At 45.9% G+C, this 17,878-nt stretch overlaps 1 protein-coding gene across 2 annotated transcripts in view; it reads right to left on the bottom strand.

The window, feature by feature from the left end:
- The window catches only part of LOC135372514 (venom metalloproteinase antarease-like TtrivMP_A), a 107,439-nt gene that overhangs the window by 78,931 nt on the left and 10,630 nt on the right, over positions 1 to 17,878 (bottom strand). For both annotated transcript variants that reach the window (XM_064606119.1, XM_064606120.1), the window contains exons 2-4: positions 11,080 to 11,252; positions 7,683 to 7,769; positions 6,418 to 6,529 (exon numbers count right to left, since the gene is read on the bottom strand). In XM_064606119.1, coding sequence (XP_064462189.1) covers positions 6,418 to 6,529; positions 7,683 to 7,769; positions 11,080 to 11,252 — 372 coding nt within the window. The remainder of the gene's footprint in view (positions 1 to 6,417; positions 6,530 to 7,682; positions 7,770 to 11,079; positions 11,253 to 17,878) is intronic.

Here is a 17,878-nt window from a genome sequence, read left to right as displayed (position 1 = left end):
TGAGTTTCGACGGGACGCTTGTTAGTGAAACTGGTCTGTAGTTCGATGGAGTGTGTGGGTCGCCTGCCTTAAAGATGGGAATGATTTTGCCTGTCTTCCAGTCACGAGGAATGTCACCTGTCTCTAACGACTGCTGAAAGATAAATGACAGGAAGAGTGATGATATGTCTCTGGTCTGTTTTAAGACTGATATTTATAGTATCAAGACCGCATGATGATGTATTCTTAAGAGAGTCGATAAGTTTAGCGATACCATTGCGGCCTGACGGATATACTCTCCATGGTGGGATATGGGGGCGTAGAGAGTTCTGTGGGCGCAGTCCTAGTGCAGTCACGCGTGAAGACGGAAGAGAAGAAGTTGGTAAATACATCCGCAGAGTCGCCTTCTGGCACTGGGTGCCCTCAGAGTCAACCAATTGGAGTTGTGAATTAGAACGTGGGTTTATAATTTTCCAGAACTTTCTAGGGTTATATAATCTTGGGGAGTTCAATATTGTAGAACTTTTCCCTTGCATTGCGTAAGGAATGTTTGTATTGCTGAGCGATCAGCCCGTAGCTGTTCCACAGGACGGGATTACCCAGAATGCGAGCCTGACGAAAAAGGCGTTGTTTTTTCTTTCTCAGCAAGTGTAATGTGCGAGTGAACCAAGGAGCATCGGCTCGATTACGTATATAGTCATGGCAGGTATATGGGTTTCCACTAAAGAGAGCAACTTTGTTTTGAAGGCAAACCAGTTATCTTCGACTCACACATTCCACCGAGAATCTATCATAAAAGTGGCGTAGTTCGTTCTGCATCGCATCAAAGTCACCTCTGGAATATAGGAGAATGCGTTTAACAGAGGTTGACCTATTGGTTCTCGGTATGGTCATCCTAGCGGTGATGATGCAGTGATCGCTAAGGCCATCGTCTATCGACAGGTTATTAAGAATGTCGGGTTGTGACGTTAGCAGAAGGTCTAGAGTGTGAGGCGCAAAAGGTGGATTCCTTGTTGTGGAAAGGATCATCTGTGTGAAATTCTTATCATCGATGCTAGTACCGTGTGGTTCACTTGACGTCCAGTCAATGTTAGGATAGTTGAAATCCCCGAGTATGAGAAGTTGGTGACGTGGGAAACGATTAATGAGCGAAGCGGTTTCGTTGTGGAAGATGGTCGCAAATTCATGGTTAGCTTAGAGGGGGGGGGGGGGGGGGGTAACACACACCAACAAGAACAGGTTGATGAGTACGTTCTAGTGATACCCAGCACGTCCATAAGTTACTGTCGACATGAATCATATGCGAGAGCAGATTAAACCTCACGGCCAGAAGTACGGCGCCTCCCCTCCCTGACACACGATCAGTACGATAAATAGTATATGCGGAAGATTGACGGAATATTTCGTGGTCTCTAATATTCTGTAACAGCGACGTTTCTGTGATGGCAATGAGGTCAGGGCTGTGGTCGTCGATAGCAGAGGATAGAGCATCTACTTTTGACATCACATTACGTATGTTTGTGTAGAAAAGCGAGAGACCAACGTCTTGTGGCCGTGAAGTCAGGACTGGACAGCTCGAAACTAGTTATGGAGCACGTTTCCCAGCATTTATTTCTTTGACGGAATTCGTGGAACAATCGTACTCGTACCGTTTGTTGTCGGCATGCAGTGTGTTGAGACGCAATTTATATGGTGATGACAAAGACTTTGCAAAAGTGAGGAGGTGCTTTCTAGCCGTACGTATGGCTGCGGGATAGTCGTTGCTGACCGCCATTCCTGTACCTTTGAGATTAGGTGCAGCAGATATGATACATTCCTTTTTTTTTAATGAAGAAATTTGACAATGATTGGTCGTGTTTTGTTCGGCTGATAACGACCCAATCTGTGTGCACGTTCAATATCATTGTCTGTGACTGGGATGTTGAGCCTATCAAGGCATACTTTAACAACGCTCTGCTCTGACTCGGCCCATGACTCCGTTTCGTTATCAGGGATTCCGAAAAAGAGAAGGTTGGAGCGTCGCTGCCTTTATTCGAGGTCGTGTATGCGATAGCGTAGTCGAGTGTTTTCGCTCACTAGGTTTGTTATCGTGCTTCTCATTTCGCTAATTTCTTTCAATGCCGCTGTTACGGAGGCTACACCAGTCTCGATTTTGTCTATGCGGCTGGTTATGTCAAGCAAAGCAGTCTCAGTTGTCTCCTGCTTTGTTGTAATGGCTGCAGTGTCGTCCAAGAGTTTGGCTTGACCGGCGCTTAGGACGGGCAAAATGGACACCGCTTCAAGTAATTGCTGAAGTTTGGCGTCAGTCGAGGGGCCTGGGTTCAGCTCAGCATCACCGGCCCTCACAAGCAGAATTGCAAGTACATTGTAACATTCGGATACAATCGTGACTAACGCCAGTGGGCTCGGCAGCACGAAAAGCCAAAGGCTGTTGTTTTTCTTAGAAAACATACCAGATGTGCTACCAACCCGTATAACGAAAACAAGAGGTCGGTAAGATGCCATTGTCCTCGTGCCGCGGAGCCCACTGACGATCCCGTGTTCACAGCCGGCTTTTGTAGGTCAAGAGGCTATCCATGACGTTCCCGAGCAGTGTTGCGGATTTGGCCGCTCAAATCGGATTTAAATCAAATCCGCATTTTTTCTGAAGGTGGTAAATCAAATCCAAATCAAGTCCGGATTTAATTTTGACACGTTAAATCAAATCCCTTTAAATCCGGATTTGTTTTTCCGGACCTAAATCAAATCCGCTTTTAAATCCGGTTTTATCGAATCTTTTGACAAATCCGGGAGCCAAAATTCGTGCAGTAGCATTACTAGACCTATAACCGTGTCTACAAATTACTGATACCGCGCGTATTCACTAAACAACGCTTAAATAACAGCGTGACGTGGCGCAAAGAGCAATAAATTTCGTCTGATTGACGAGGATATAAAGGGGCAACCTATCAAACCGCTGGCCGAAATTTTATTCATATTTTAGGACAAATTTTTGAGTTCAGAAAGACATTTTCGGTTACGCATGCTCGGCGTATACCAGACTATCAGCCACCACGTATCAGTCTGTGTCAGGGGCGGATCCAGACGCTCGGCCAAATTTGAAGGATGTGGCAAAACAAGAACTTCCCAACTTTGACCTATGAGGTCAAAGTTGGGAAAAAATTCGAACCAACATTCGCCGCCGCAACCTCCCGCCTCTCCATATCGGAAACGGTTCATCGGATGGAGCTCGAAATTGTTGCATTTGTCATCAATCGAGATGCTATCTAACATATATTTTTTTCATGGAAATTAAAAATTGTCAATTTCCCACCCTTGTCGATATAAAATTGAACTACCCAAGAGTGGACAGAAGGCGACCTCACTGTGTCACCTCTAGCGTTCGCACGCGCCTTGCTGGCAACGGGCATGCCGAGCGTGCTCCCTCTTAAAGGTTGAAGACGCGCAGCCATTTCGGATCGTTGGGATCATTGAATGTGGATGTTGTATTTCACGCGCGATCAGCCGCCGTTCGATTAGCTGGAAGCTAACACCGGTCGCGTTTTGGAGGGCATGAGTACTTCCCCCAGAGCTAGGCAGTCCCGAGCATTGCCGAGCCCAGAGCTGCGTCGGCCTGCAGTGTGATAGCATTAGATTCCTCTTCACGAAAAAAACTCGTCCTCAGTCATTTAATTCCCCGTTGGCTCAGACGGTTCTCCTCGCCGGCGCGTAGCCGGCAGCTGGCCACTCCGCCGCGCGGAATTGCGCAATGCCAGTGGAAGAGGGGCGCAAAGGGAAGCCCAACGAAAATACATGTAATGAATGAATGATGGGAGTTGGGTTGAAGGCATCCAGAAAGAAAATAGTAAAACTTTATCGAAAATCAGCCGCACTTTCTGTTGCATTGCCAACACGTAATTCGTTAAGTGCCCTTAAATTTTGGTGTTACACCAAAATAGAAAAAGTGATACTGATAAAAGTGTATTGAATCGTAGATGACTGGCTCACTCTGGGAGGGGCGGTGCACAACCCCCATTTCCATCATAACGTATCGTGTTGGTGTTGACTCGGGCTTCACTGGGCATGAACAGAGTGGAGTTGGTAGGTATGGTACACCTTCCCAAAAGCGGATTTTGGGTCACGAACCTCCTCGTCATTTAGCACCGGGCGAACACGCATGAGTGAAGGAATTCCTATCGTGGGCCTAGGCTCAGCTACGCCCAAAAACACACGATTTCTACCATCAGTACTCAAAAGACCACAGGTCGTTGGTTACTATACCCTGGTGGTCACAGGACAGGTTAAATGGATGCGTTAATAAATCGTGTTGTTACCGTCATGTTACGTCAATCCGTCATGTTACGAATACTTATACTAAACATGTAGCCGAGGTCTATTTTAATGCTGACGTTTCGGGGTTTTGTAAAAATTTTCCTCGCGCAGTACAGACTGTAATCAAGGGGGGAAAAGGGGGTATGCGAGGAAAAGTGCCACATCTTGCCATGATTGTCCGTGGGAGTAGGAAAGGCTTGCCTTCCCGAAATCACGAAATGATAGGATGTGATATATTTATTGTTCGTTTTTACTTTGGTTTGACGTGAATGCGTGTACCTATATGCGTTCAATATGATGGCGAAGACCAAGAATTTCGCGACATGATTTTGCAAGCTTGAAACGGGTCGTGCTTGACTCAGCTGGAGGTCCACGGGAAAGGTGCCGTCCAATCGACAGAATAACGTTAATTGCGTTCACAGAACTGCACCTGGTGTTCCCTCGGTGCGGTGAGGGGACGTGATTGGAACAAAACGGCTACTCCTGTCGCTCTGGGGAGAGGACACCGCTAGTGCGTGTGCAGATTTCAGACAAGGTCACATCAATTCGCGTAGAATGCGAAACGGCGCTTCCCTCAATTTCAAACCCATGCATCTTGTGAGGGAGCTTGGCGAAATCCACGCGCAAATCCGTTGAAAAAGGGGCGATTCAATCCAAATCCAAATCATTCGTGGAAAATGCGATTGAATCCAAATCCAAATCATACCTGGAATATGCGATTGAATCCAAATCCAAATCATTAGTGGAAAATGCGATTCAAATCCAAATCCTGCCCATATTTTTTTTTTTGCGCAAATCAAATCGCAAATCAAGTCCGCCAGCCCTCCGGTGGATTTAAATCCGGATTTAAATCAAATCCGCAGCACTGTTCTTGAGCGATAGTGCAGTTCGTTATCACCGAGGGAAAAACGGGTTGATGCCGTACAACGTTCATGTAGACGAGCACTGTTCAAGGGCAGCAGGCAGCCGTCGTTTCCGTTCCAGAGAAAGTGGATGCCTGCGTCTCCTGCCGCTGATGCACACGCGAACAGCTGGATAACGAAAACAAGAGGTCTGTAAGATGCCATTGTCCTCGTGCCGCGGAGCCCACTGCAGGATAGCAGACGTGCGCTCGGTTGCTCCGCAGTCCCCGCGCGGCTCAGTTTGTGCCTGGCTGCCGGATGGAGCAGTCGCACCGTCGCCGCAAGGGAAAAGGTGAGTGATTTGCCGATGTTTGCGCGTTGTTTTACCGCGCTCCTTTTCTCGCATGTTTGCCGTGGGGCGCACGTGCATGTTTAGACTTGTTTAGCGGTGACCAAGACTTTTTTCCGTGTTGACGCACGTTTAGCGTTGTGTGGCTAGTGGTTCCCGCCTTGTGCTAGCCGCGTAGCGTTGTGCGGTGACGCCGTGGTTAGGCCTAATCGATCGCCTTAGGTCTTTTCTCTGGCATGCCTAGACTTGTTGAGCAGTGTTGTTGCACGGTGACGCTGTGGTTAGGCCTAGCCAGTCACCCTCTCCCCGTACTGTTTTCCTCGTGCTGTTTAGCAGTAGCGGTTAGGCATATTCTCTCGCATGCCTAGACTTGTTGAGCAGTGTTGTAATTTTACCTGCTCCTAGTATTTTGTTCTTCTCTGTCTTTCTCGCATAGAGCTATGATGGTGGCGCCATCCGATGTGATGCCTTGGAAGTAGGTGGCCACCCGTCGCCAATCTCTGCAAGTACTCGGTGCCAACAAGCAACGTGGCGGGCGCTGGTCACTCCGGAGCGGTTTCTTCGCCACGGCGATTTTCGAATAAATAGTTTCTCTCCACTCTATCTCTATCTATTTGTTTTATTTTCTACCTATTTTTTTAATTTTTTTCTCAGCTCAAATAGCCGGATGCTCACACAGTGGTCTGGACACGAGTTAGATGCTCCCCAAAGAGTGTAATGACTCTCTGGAGGGTGCTCATTACTGTGGTGGGTCCCAAATTGCTCTGATTGCTAATTAATGGCGTCCAGGCCTCTGTGTGAGTTTCCAGACACTTAAGGTGATCATATACTACTCACCACCTATGCGTGTTGACAACGGCTAGCCCTTTCACCACCACCACCACCATGTGTGTTACCCTCCTACGAGGAACTGGATATCAACAGTGATAGTCTTACCGATGGGGAGATCCTCACGCACGTTATAAATCTTGTGTGCCATTCGACCATCATCAGAACGCTCCATCTTGTACAGAGGTTCAATATAAAGGGATGGCGTCAGGAAGCCTCTCTGAAAAGAAAGGTCGACCACGTTTCTCCATCGGAACTTTTCCCACCAATTCAAACTAGTTCAGGCATATCTGAACGGCTACATGAGTACGTTTCTGCATATCGGTCTTTTAATTGTTTCTGCGATATCTATTGTTCAATGTGAAATAAAGGCGCCTATCACGTCATAGTAACATCCTGATGATTCACGTCACGCATCTGGACCAGATACGGCTTTGGAGGATTGCACATACTGACGGCCGACAAGATAATCAACACCTCTCCGGTATCTGTTGTAATATGAGCTTCAAGAACTGCTCTGCTGAACTCCTGCAAGCGTGCTACACTCGTTATTTCACTTCTCATTAGATGTCCTCAACTGCATGGTTTGTAACCGCAGTTAATGTGTTTGCTACTCACTGGTACGCGATTTTGTTGGCCCCGCTTTGCTGAAGTCCTTGGGTGATAAGGGAGGATTCATCACTTAACATCTTACTGCAGGGCCTGACGTTTTCGGGTTAAACGGCTCCTTAGGTTTAACGGTGCTATATGTACTTCGGGACTAGATCGGGCGCTACGGATACATTAGACTGTTTTCCAGTTATTACTTTTGCTCTTTATGTCCAGCAAGCCGGCTGCGCTTAACGTCCATATGTTTGCCGGACATACATACCTTGCCATTTATGGTGACGAGGGCCACGCGTGGTACCATCAAATGCTCTTCACATAGTTTATGGTTCCACTGAAATACTATTTACATATGACATGTGTACGCACCCGCCCCGAAGTGGAAGAGAAGGAAACTGTGTGGAAGGAGCCCGAGCAGAATGAAAGTGCCTTACATTCAAGGTGTCCTACAACATGCATAGAAGTTTCTACGCACGTGGTACGTGATTGGAATTCGGGGGAAATCGGGTTGATCACGAGTTGGTCCTAAGCTGATTCTAGGGGGAGTAATGGGAAGGAATCTGGTTTAACCCGGAGAAGCCAGGTCTTACTTACTAGCCACATCATTTTACATAACCGTTCTAGGGTTGCTGTTGTCAAGCTAAGAGCGACCAACACCTCCGTATTTTTCTATACTACGTCCGACAGTATCGTCCTTGTGACTTTCGCAGACCTTAGTTTTCATTGAACATTTCACAGAGAAACAGACGCAGGGAGAGGGTACTCACCAATTGCACACCATTTTGCAGTTCGTGCACCACGACAGACGACAAGTGCTCAGTGTCCTCATGCAAATTAAATATAGCGGTGTTCACCTGCATTGGTATGTATTCAATGGATTAGTTATGTTATATTCGTCATAATATAGCCCAAACCCAAAAATGTGCGCACACGTCCTAGAGCTATATGACCACACTGGACCTTACTCGAGATGACCAGTGAGGATAACTGCTTCCATGACGGCTCTTAAATTAGGACGTGCCACCCCCGCAACTGTACAGGAACATTATCCACTCGCATTATTGCTTTATTGTTACATCTTTCGGCTACCTCTGCATTCTGCAATCTGGAATGGGATCACACCGTAGCGGAGGAGCGCCCGACTATACTGCTTGCGAAGCGGACATTTGCTCACCGGACCATTGCTCACCTCCAACGACAACTTTATTTTTAATATGACGAATGCGGAGGTTCATCGCCAGGGGCGATACTCTAACCCATCGCTGGTGGTGATGTGGGGAATGAAATCATGAGCCCGTTCATAAATAAGGATCGGAAGTCGTATTGCGTCCAGAAAGGTCAAAAGAGCTTTTCCCACCAACGAAACGCTGAAGCCCGGCAATTTTTATCTGACTATAAGATACCCTTGGGCCGATTCTGACATTTTCAATTCCTGCTAAGGGCGATATAAGGTCGTGAAATGGGATTATGAGCCGCCTCACTGTGAGGATCCAAACAAGGATCTCATATGATTTTAGTTACTTTCCCCCTCCCTTTTATAGGTATGATCCCGGCCCGCATTTTTTTTCTGGGGGGGGGAGTAGGGGTAGTACTGAATCCAAAATTTTCCGAGGATACCCACGGGCACTCACATTTCTCAACAAACCGGGCAAGAACCTTCCACTGTGCTTAGTCCGCAGGGAAGAACTCAACCTCCCGTACACGCACCTGGTGTCCGGGAGACACGAGCTTCAAAATGGACACTGTTAGAGATTTTGTCACCCAGGGAATTTCTACTGCCCGCATAAAAAGCTATGAAGTCTCCCGGGAAAGTAACGCAAATACCGTACGTCATTGCTAAGTATACATGACATGCATTGAAAAAAAAAAAGGAAACCTCAGTATGCATATGTGAACCCATAAAAGATGACTATCGTGATTTGTATCACAGGGGTGTACAAATGTATTTGCATTTCTGTGAGAGCTATACAGGGTTGAATTGAAACGAGCATCACTTAGATTTTGCAAGTGTAGTCATTCATTCATTTCATATAGCTGAATATATTAATGGAAATGATTGCGTTGCTATATTTGCCACAAAACATGACAATGAAGTGACAATATTGCAGTTAGATGATACGTGTGGTGAGTATTTGTCCGCCTGGAGCCTGTGGTGGGTGACCACCCGTCTGGGATCCGTTCTGGCCGGGTAAATTCGGCATGTTTCTATTGTGCGACATTCACCAGCATGCGCTCCTCTGGAAGGACTCGCAGCAGTAGTCTGTCAACGTCAGTAGTAGAGATCCTGTGGGACACATTGTGAGGCGGAAAGTCAGCCCCGATGCCCGCAGGACTGATGGGGATAGGTTAGTGCGTGTCAAGCTGAGTGGAGGGTAGAGACTCAGCTCCTAGAGATAGCCGACGTAAATATACGACGGCTATCAGCTCAAGATTGGGTACGAGGAACCGGCTGAGCAATTCAAATATGCTGATGGTAGATGCCTGCTCAGATAATTGAATGACTCTGCATTGGTAGATGAAGCGCAGCTTGGTGTGTACAATGTTTAGGGTTCAGGGTTAGCGATTTGAACAAAAAAAAAAGAAAAAAGAAAAGCGAAACCGATAAAAGTATGCCCAATGCATTTTTCAGAAGCCGGTTTTAAGAGGAAAGGATCTGTATCTTTGGTGAAAATGGCACGTATATCGAGTCGTGTAGGCCGCGGCCATCGTGAAGTGACTCAGGTGAAACTTGAGACTCCCAAAGAACAGACAGCGTCATCATCTGTCATCGTGTCCTCGTCCTTCGATATGAATCCGCAGAACGTCCTGAAGATGATGCAAGCGGATTGTCCATGAACAGTCATTCAGATACGTCCTGTGTGCGTCCCTGTGGATAACTAGCTGGATGATAAATATTATTTTTTTCAGTTTACCTGCGAAGACTACCCAAATATTGAGTGATACTTTTGTTTTGTTCTTTTTGAGCCGATCTCTGAGGCCGAATGACGTTTGTCATAGACAAAGGACGGTCCTCTGTCAGATTTCTCTTCCCGCAAAAAAGGTGACTGCCTATGATACATGGAGTATTTACCGCAAAAAAGGCAGAAACGCTCGATTCTGTTGCACTGTTTTTGACTTTCCAAGGTCTTGTCCAATGTGTCAAAACAAAAGCAGTAAGAAATACAGGCTTTACGTCGATGGAGAGGTAATACTCTGAACAATTCCTCGTTTGTTGTATTATTTGTTTGCGTAATGGAATTAAACTTAGCAACTCACCCGTCGCTTTGGTTCGGAGGCGAGTATAAGGCCCACGAATTTATCTAGGTCGCCTAACAAGCAATAAATAGTATCTGCTTTCTCTTGGGAGGCAAATTCGAAGTGGGTTGCTTGGACTTAGTGCTCCTGGAAATATTTTTTCTGAACCTTTGATATTTCTCTCTGCTTGCTTTTTACGTGCTTATTGCCCGTTATCGGAAATATGTTAAACAAATAAAAAGGAGAAACCGAAAATGGAAAGCTGGTAGCTGAGTTTGCAAAAATGCCAGAAAAAAAGAGAAACGACCTTGTAGTGAAAATGTGCGCTCACTTCTCAAAATAAATATATAAATAAATTACTATAAGACATCCTGTTTTGCTCCTAAAACCTTACTGAGTATGTTTTGGGGAGACCTCTTGAGGAACTTCTGAGGGTGGCCCGTGGCGTTACATTTTCACGCTTTTCTGAAAAACTGAGGACCATACGGGGATGTTCGAAAGATGTTATTCCTGTCCCTAGACAACATCCCTGGGATGACCCGAGGATATCATTGTATGGGCGATAGCTAGCAGACATGCGCTTTTTCTGATGACTTTTTGAGGACCGTTTGGACCAACAGGTCAACTTTAGCTTCTGCAGCACTTTAGCTTGCCATGCTCCCAGTCTCAAGTGTAAACGTCGAGAGCGCGTTTCAGAAACATGAAAATCATAAGCAGGAAGCAGGAGCGCATTAATGAACCAAACAGATTGTGTCGGCGGCTCTCGTCTTGATGCTAGGCCCTTAACATTCTCTCATCTATTCGCTGGATTTTCTACCTTTTTATGGTCGCACAATAGCCATACCAATGGCAGGTTCTAGAATAAGTTTCGACCTCCTGTGTAGATTCTGCGTTTGTGTGAAGGTGCGCGTTGAACTGATGTTAACGTACGAGTTCGGGACGGAGCTGCCCATCTTCCAGTTGGAAAGTGAAAAGACCTTTCCCCAGAAAGTCGCTCCTGCGCAGGGTGAGTGTTAGATCATCGTCGATGTGTACAACTTTGTGACCGTCAAGGTCCCTACTTTCCACCAGAGTTGGGTAAATGATCTTGCTTGCTGTCGCCCCTGCAAATAGTAAGACATTCTTTTCTATACCAATATAAACGAATATCGTCAAAACAACATATGCATACACAACACGTATATTATTCGGATCAAAGAAGAAACGATGTCCAGCAAATGAAGTGAAGTTTCGTAGCGCAGTAGGAAAAGTACGCTGAAGACGTGCCTTCTGATTGTTGTACTAAGGATGATTGAATTGCAGAATCGAGAAACGTAGAACTTCATATTAGGACAAATCGTGACAGACAGATGATTATCTATTACATTAGCCGATCAGTAAATTAATTTCCCCACTTAAATTTTCTATTTCTGCACACACGCACAAGCACACATGAGATGATAGAAGTTCACACGGTGATCGCTTAAACTTCGAAAAGAGACACAATCAATAGAAGTTGTAACCGCGCAGTTGTATTGTGTTATTTTCACACATGTACACGTGTGACGATGGCGCAATGGACACCGGAGGATGAGAGCCTTTATTCTCTTCTAGATATGTAGTAGTAAGTGAAGTCGATTTATTTACACGTTCCATCACTACACTATGAATACTGCAACCTTATGCAAGATTATCGGTGCAATGCAATGCAATGCAATAATGCAAGATTATCGGTGCTGTGTGCTGTTTTTTTATCCATTTTAAAATGATGCACCAAAGAGTCCAGTTTTGAACCCTATTCAGATTACCTTTATGTACTACTTTATGACGTGCAGGTGGAAATTTAAGAGTATAATGTCCCGTGAGAACAACAACAACTTTATTTTGAGAAGATGAATGGGGGGGGGGGGGGGGTAATATACTTATTACACGAAAGGGAAAAGGCCGGGGAATGGAGAGTTTAGTCATGAGATTAACTACACAGGATGTGTTTTTTAATTCGACATAGATTTTGAAAGAAAAAAAAAAACTATCAGAGCTGCATAAATTTCGTTTCGCATGTGGCTTATACGGCCAGGTGGACATCATGTAGGACAGCCTCTGCACCTACTCGACGACTAATTAGCTAAATGTCATTAATGAACCTATTAATTCGATGGTTTCTGGGAAATGCGAGGTAGTAGAATTGGGGCCACTCCATCCATCCATCCATTGAAATCCATCGTCCTTTCTGAACGCCCTGAGAAGCGAACGCGTCTTGAGTGTCTTTAGCCAGCTACGCATCTTAGTACCTTTATCCTGTCGGTCTCTTAGGAGGTTGTTTGTATAAGTTTTGCTTTGGTAATAATAAACATTATATTGTATTCTATTGAGCCATAAATTCCCGAATTTTGCTATGCTATTAATAATTGGGTGTTTACGTCGCGAGACAACTGAGATCATGAGCGACGCCACAGCGGTCGGTCTGTGGATTGCTTTTGCCCACCTGAGGGTTCTTTAACGTGCGATGAAAGCTCATCGCACGGCACCCCGTATTTAACGTCCCTCGCGGAAGACGGCGTGTCTAAGCAACTTGTACCCTGCCACCAAGTTGCTGGCGTCCTCGGCCGGGTTCGAACCCGCGATCTCGGGATCAGAAGGCGAACACGCTACCAACTGAGCCACCGAGGCCGGTAATTTTGCTATGCAAATGAGCAGACACCACCACTACGCACTACTCTAGCGCAGAAAGAGCGGGAGGCATTCTACGTGCGAGGGCAATGTGCTTTGGAGGGATGCACCTGTTTGGAGTTGGCGCTAATCTGTTGGCCAGAATGACCGGTCTCCGGCGCCGGCTGTGATGTCTGAGCGTTTCTGCTGGGTTTTTCTCAGACACTTTAAAACAAATGTCTCGCACAGCTCGCCCAGGATGCACGAAGTCGGCCCAGGAGGTACGATCCCACCCTGTCGTAGTCGTGACGTTGCCCGCTTGAGCGTGTCCGACTACGACAGCAGTTCCATCATCACCGGCACCACCGCTCTCCGGCCCCGATAAGGCCAAGGTCGTGCCGTTTCTGCGCTAGAGACGTGCGTTGTTTTGGTTTCCTCTCAGTTGCACGCTTGCGTGTTTACAGGGTTACGTGTGCTTGGAAGGGCGTTTAATAAGAACGATGGATTTGAATAATGACTGGCTCCAATTCTACTATCTCGTATCTCCCGGAAAACGTCTCATTAATAAGTTAATCAATGAATTTTAGCTAATTAGTCATCTAGTTGCATGCGCTGTCCCACAGGATGTCCGCCTGGTCGTATAACCCACCAGAGAGAACGAAATGTATGTGCCTTAATAGGCGGAAGAAAAATCATTTCCCGGAACAGCACCGCAAGCGATGCAGCCCCGACGACCTTGTTATGGGCCGTACCATTCAAAGACACTGCCCACCCAGGGGCGGACCGCGTTATCAAGGGGCCCTTCTCCAAATATGAAGGACCGGCTCCCCGGACATGCGGAGTCTCGACATGTCTGACTGATAGGATTCCCGTTCGCCAGGGCATTGCAAAGCCGCGCATATTTGCAGATGTCTTATTCACCATCATCATTACCTTTTGATATTTAGTAGGTATGAGGAAACCACGGCAAGGTGCGGAGACACCTGGAATGCAGACTAGAAGAGAAGAGCAATTGTCATGATAGAAACTAGAAAAAAACCTCTACGGTCAGTGAGTCATCTGCACGCTAATTGCCTCTACGGGGAATCAAGTACTGGAGGATATGAAGTGGAAATTAATTGGAGGCACTTCATTCGTAATTTTCGTCAATTCGAAAGTTAAATAAGCAGGTCGTGAAGCAGACGCCGTGGACCATCTCGGCTAAAGCCATTCACTTCACCCTGTGCGGTAATCGAGCTTTAAAGGAGCACAGAAGGCCTTCTCCAAAAATTGAGTTTCAAACGCGTTGTGAAACCACGTAACTTAGCTTGATGATTAACACTCAAATTTTCTCCGTACGCGATATTTTTCGTAAAAAAAAGCACACTCGAACGTCGTCGCGCGCGTTCCCGCTCGACTCGCTCCTCGGGGTCAAACGAGGAGGAGGAGGAGGAGAAAACGTCATCAGTGGTGTCATTACGGTTCAGAGGGGCGACGGCGCTTCTATCGAGGTCAACGCTGATCCGTTTTCTTTTTGTGTTTCGATGCTTTCTCCCTGTGAAGTGGTGAATAATGAGGACTTCGAAGTGTCTGCGGATCATCGACGTAGTTGCCACTCACTGAGTGGGAACTTGGGACTCTGCAGAGATGCAGAATGGGCAGTACGCCGTACGTGATATGCCTTACATGTCGGCGGGCGCAAACTTAACCGGTGTTGTCGGTCACCATGTGGTAGCCAAACAAAAGAAGCCGGGACAGCTCGTGTGAAATTAAACAACTGGCGGGTTTGTGTCGTCCATGTTATTTGAGGTTGTTTACTGAGTAAAAACGAAGTGCCTTTGTGAAAGATACAGCCTCTCTCATACCATTTGGGAAGTCTACATGTGTATTTTTTCTTAAGAAAGAAGTTTTTGTTTCTTAAGTTTTAAGAAGCAAAACTTTATATTGGATTCATTCCATGCTAAACGCCCCAGACTTCGCACTCGACCATTCCCGATTTTTTCAGATAAACTGCAATTGATTGTTCCCATGCAACCAATGGTCTGCCAGCTTATCTTCGCCGCGAAAAAAAAAAGAAAGTATAATTAATTGCCTTGACAGCCTCTTGAAGATTGCGTTGGGACCTACCTTGCGAAAAAGTTCTAACAAAATAGCTTTTTCGAAAATTCCAACCAAATCTCTTCTGACTGAAGGCGAAGCATAACACTTTCGTGCCAATATCCTTTGAAAGTTGATCGACACTTTTTATCGAGAGTTTATGCCCCAAGGAAACTGTAAAATTTCGAGATCTTTTGGAATTCTTTACTGAAAGCTGCAATTTTTTCGGAGCTATTTAAAGTGTTTACCGGTACTGTCTGGGAGGCATTGAACGTGTTAAAATATTTTGAAGCCCACAGACTTGAAGAGTACACAGAAAAAAAATATCAATCTCGGAAATATTGCTTTTTACGACACATTCAGCCGTCAATTGCACACTGAAGTGGTCCTGATAAAAATTTGAGACAAATTGTATTTGATAGTACGTTCCTTCAGCATTTATTTTACAAAGTTTCGTGGAAACAATTTTTGTTTTGGCATCGAAGAAAAAATTGAACTTGACCGCACCCGCACTCATCTGGCGTTGCCCCGCAAGGCTGCTTCACCCCAAGACGAATTGCCGCCGCTTCTACCAAACACACACAGGAGCGGCCGAAACAGATTTACGTTGCCTGCAAAAACATGTTGCACAAATTAACTGTCGACGCTTCAGGTTCTCATGAGAACTGCCTTCTGCGGCGGCGCAGTAGACAATGAGCACTGGAGCCAAGGTTGTACTTCTGCGACGACGGGTCTGGACCTAATCCATCTAGCTTCCTTTGATCGTCTTCCTGAGCTAGCTCCAGATATTCATTGACATTACTTGAACACTTTTAGTCTTCCTTTCTGCTGTTGTATTCTTTGGTGGTAGCTGAGAGAGTGAAGTTGTCGCGGTTTCCCTGTTTATCGCACACCCTGTATTGCCTGCTCAACGCCAGTCGTTGATAGTCTGCCAGTTATTGAATTGTGAAGGTCCACACATGTAACAAAGGTACCTGACCAACTACAAATTGACCCGTTCAAGAAGAGCTACTGCAATGTCGTCGAGGAGAAGCTACAAGAGCCTCAAAGCTATGGTGAAGCGTTCACTTCCCACCAACGGAAAGAATGGGAAAGTGCAATGGAAGACGAACTTACTTTGCTCTATCAAATGGTTACATGGACCCTCATACCACGAGAAACCGATATGAAAGTCCTCAAGTAGAAATCGGTCAATCGCATAAAAAGAGGTCTCGCAGGCCAAATAGAAAGCACGACTTGTGGTAATTGGAACATCTCAAGTACACGACTTCGACTACTTCGAGACTTTTTCTCCAGTTGTGAAGCTCTGCAGCTTACGGCTTCTGCTGGCCTTAGCCAACGCAGAACGAATGTTCGTCCGTCATCTGCACCTTAAAACGGCGTGTTTCTGGTACAGATTCCTGCTATTCAATAGTCCGTCAGTGCCCATTGCCACTGAACTACATCCCTGGGCCCTATGCGCCTACTGAACTGCGTTGCCGCAGTAAGCCGTGCGGTGTTGCGTCTTAGGTTGAAGCAGCCTTGCGGGATAACGCTAGATGAGTGGGGGGGGGGGTGAAGTTTTGGTGAAGAAATTTTTTTTTTCGCTGCCAAAGCAAACAGTGTTTCGATGAAACTTTGTAAAATAAATGTCCAAGGGCCTTACTATTAAATGCAATTTGTCTCATTTTTATCAGGACCACCTCAGTGTTCTTGAGGGCTGAATATATCGTAAAAATCAACACTGTAAAAGTAGAAATGTTCGCGAAGACTTATTTTTCGCGAATTTCGCGAAATTAAGTTTCCGCGAAATATAGGCAGCAGGGATGAAAAGTTATGGGCACGACGACCGATGGGCACGTTATGACGACCTTTATTCTCACACTTTATTCTTGTCAAATATGTCTATACCTGAAACACCACTTCAACATCAGCAGTGTGCTCGCATAATGTATCAGTTGGCATTGCAGATACCGGCTTTCACAAAACCAGCACGCATGTCAACGTTACGTGATTGGAGCTGACGGTAAGCCTCTATAAGACAGCCGGCAATGTAGAGGACGAGTAATTTTCGTTGTTTACTGTCGGCAGTGTCATGAACCTCCGACCTCCGCGATCCCGCGTTTTGCGTTTTCCGCCCGCTCGCACACGATTTCGCGAAATTAAGGTCCCGCGAAATATAGGCAGCAGGGATGAAAAGTTATGGGCACGACGACCGATGGGCACGTTATGACGACCTTTATTCTCACACTTTATTCTTGTCAAATATGTCTATAACTGAAACACCACTTCAACATCAGCAGTGTGCTCGCGTAATGTATCTGTTGGCATTGCAGATACCGGCTTTCACGAAACCAGCACGCATGTCAACGTTACGGGATTGGAGCTCTCGGTAAGCCTCTATAAGACAGCCGGCAATGTAGAGGACGAGTAATTTTCGTTGTTTACTGTCGGCAGTGTCATGAACCTCCGACCTCCGCGATCCCGCGTTTTCCGCCCGCTCGCACACGATTTCGCGAAATTAAGGTCCCGCGAAATATTCCCGAAACGCGCTCCCACACGAATTCGTGAAACATTAAGATCGCGAAATTAACCACTTTTACAATATTTCCGAAATCGATAATTTTTTTCTGCGTACTCTTCAAGGTCTGCGCCCCTCAATATATTTTAAACACGTTCTATGCCTCTTAGACAACTGCGCAAAACAGTTTAAAAATGAATCTGAAGAAATTAGAGGGTTCCGTAAAAGATTCCAAACTCATAAACTCTCATAAAATCATAACAAGTGTCGCTCAACCTTCAACTGCCTTGGCACGAAAATGCTATACTTTGCCTTCACTCAGAAGAGATTTGGTTGGAGTTTGCGAAAAAGTTATTTTGTTAGAATTTTTCTTCACCGGATAGGTCACAAATGCCTTATCACAGTCTTCAAGAGGCGGCCACGGCGCGATACATTTTTTGCGACAAAAATTAGCCTGGAGAGCATTGGCTACATGGGAACAATACACTCCAATTTATTTAAAAGAAATCGAGCATGGTCGAGCGC

This window comes from Ornithodoros turicata, unplaced genomic scaffold (assembly GCF_037126465.1).
Source record: "Ornithodoros turicata isolate Travis unplaced genomic scaffold, ASM3712646v1 Chromosome15, whole genome shotgun sequence".
NCBI classification, from domain to species: Eukaryota; Metazoa; Arthropoda; class Arachnida; order Ixodida; family Argasidae; genus Ornithodoros; species Ornithodoros turicata.
The sequence above is the reverse complement of the archived record's forward strand: the minus strand, read 5'-3'. Positions and strand labels throughout refer to the sequence as shown.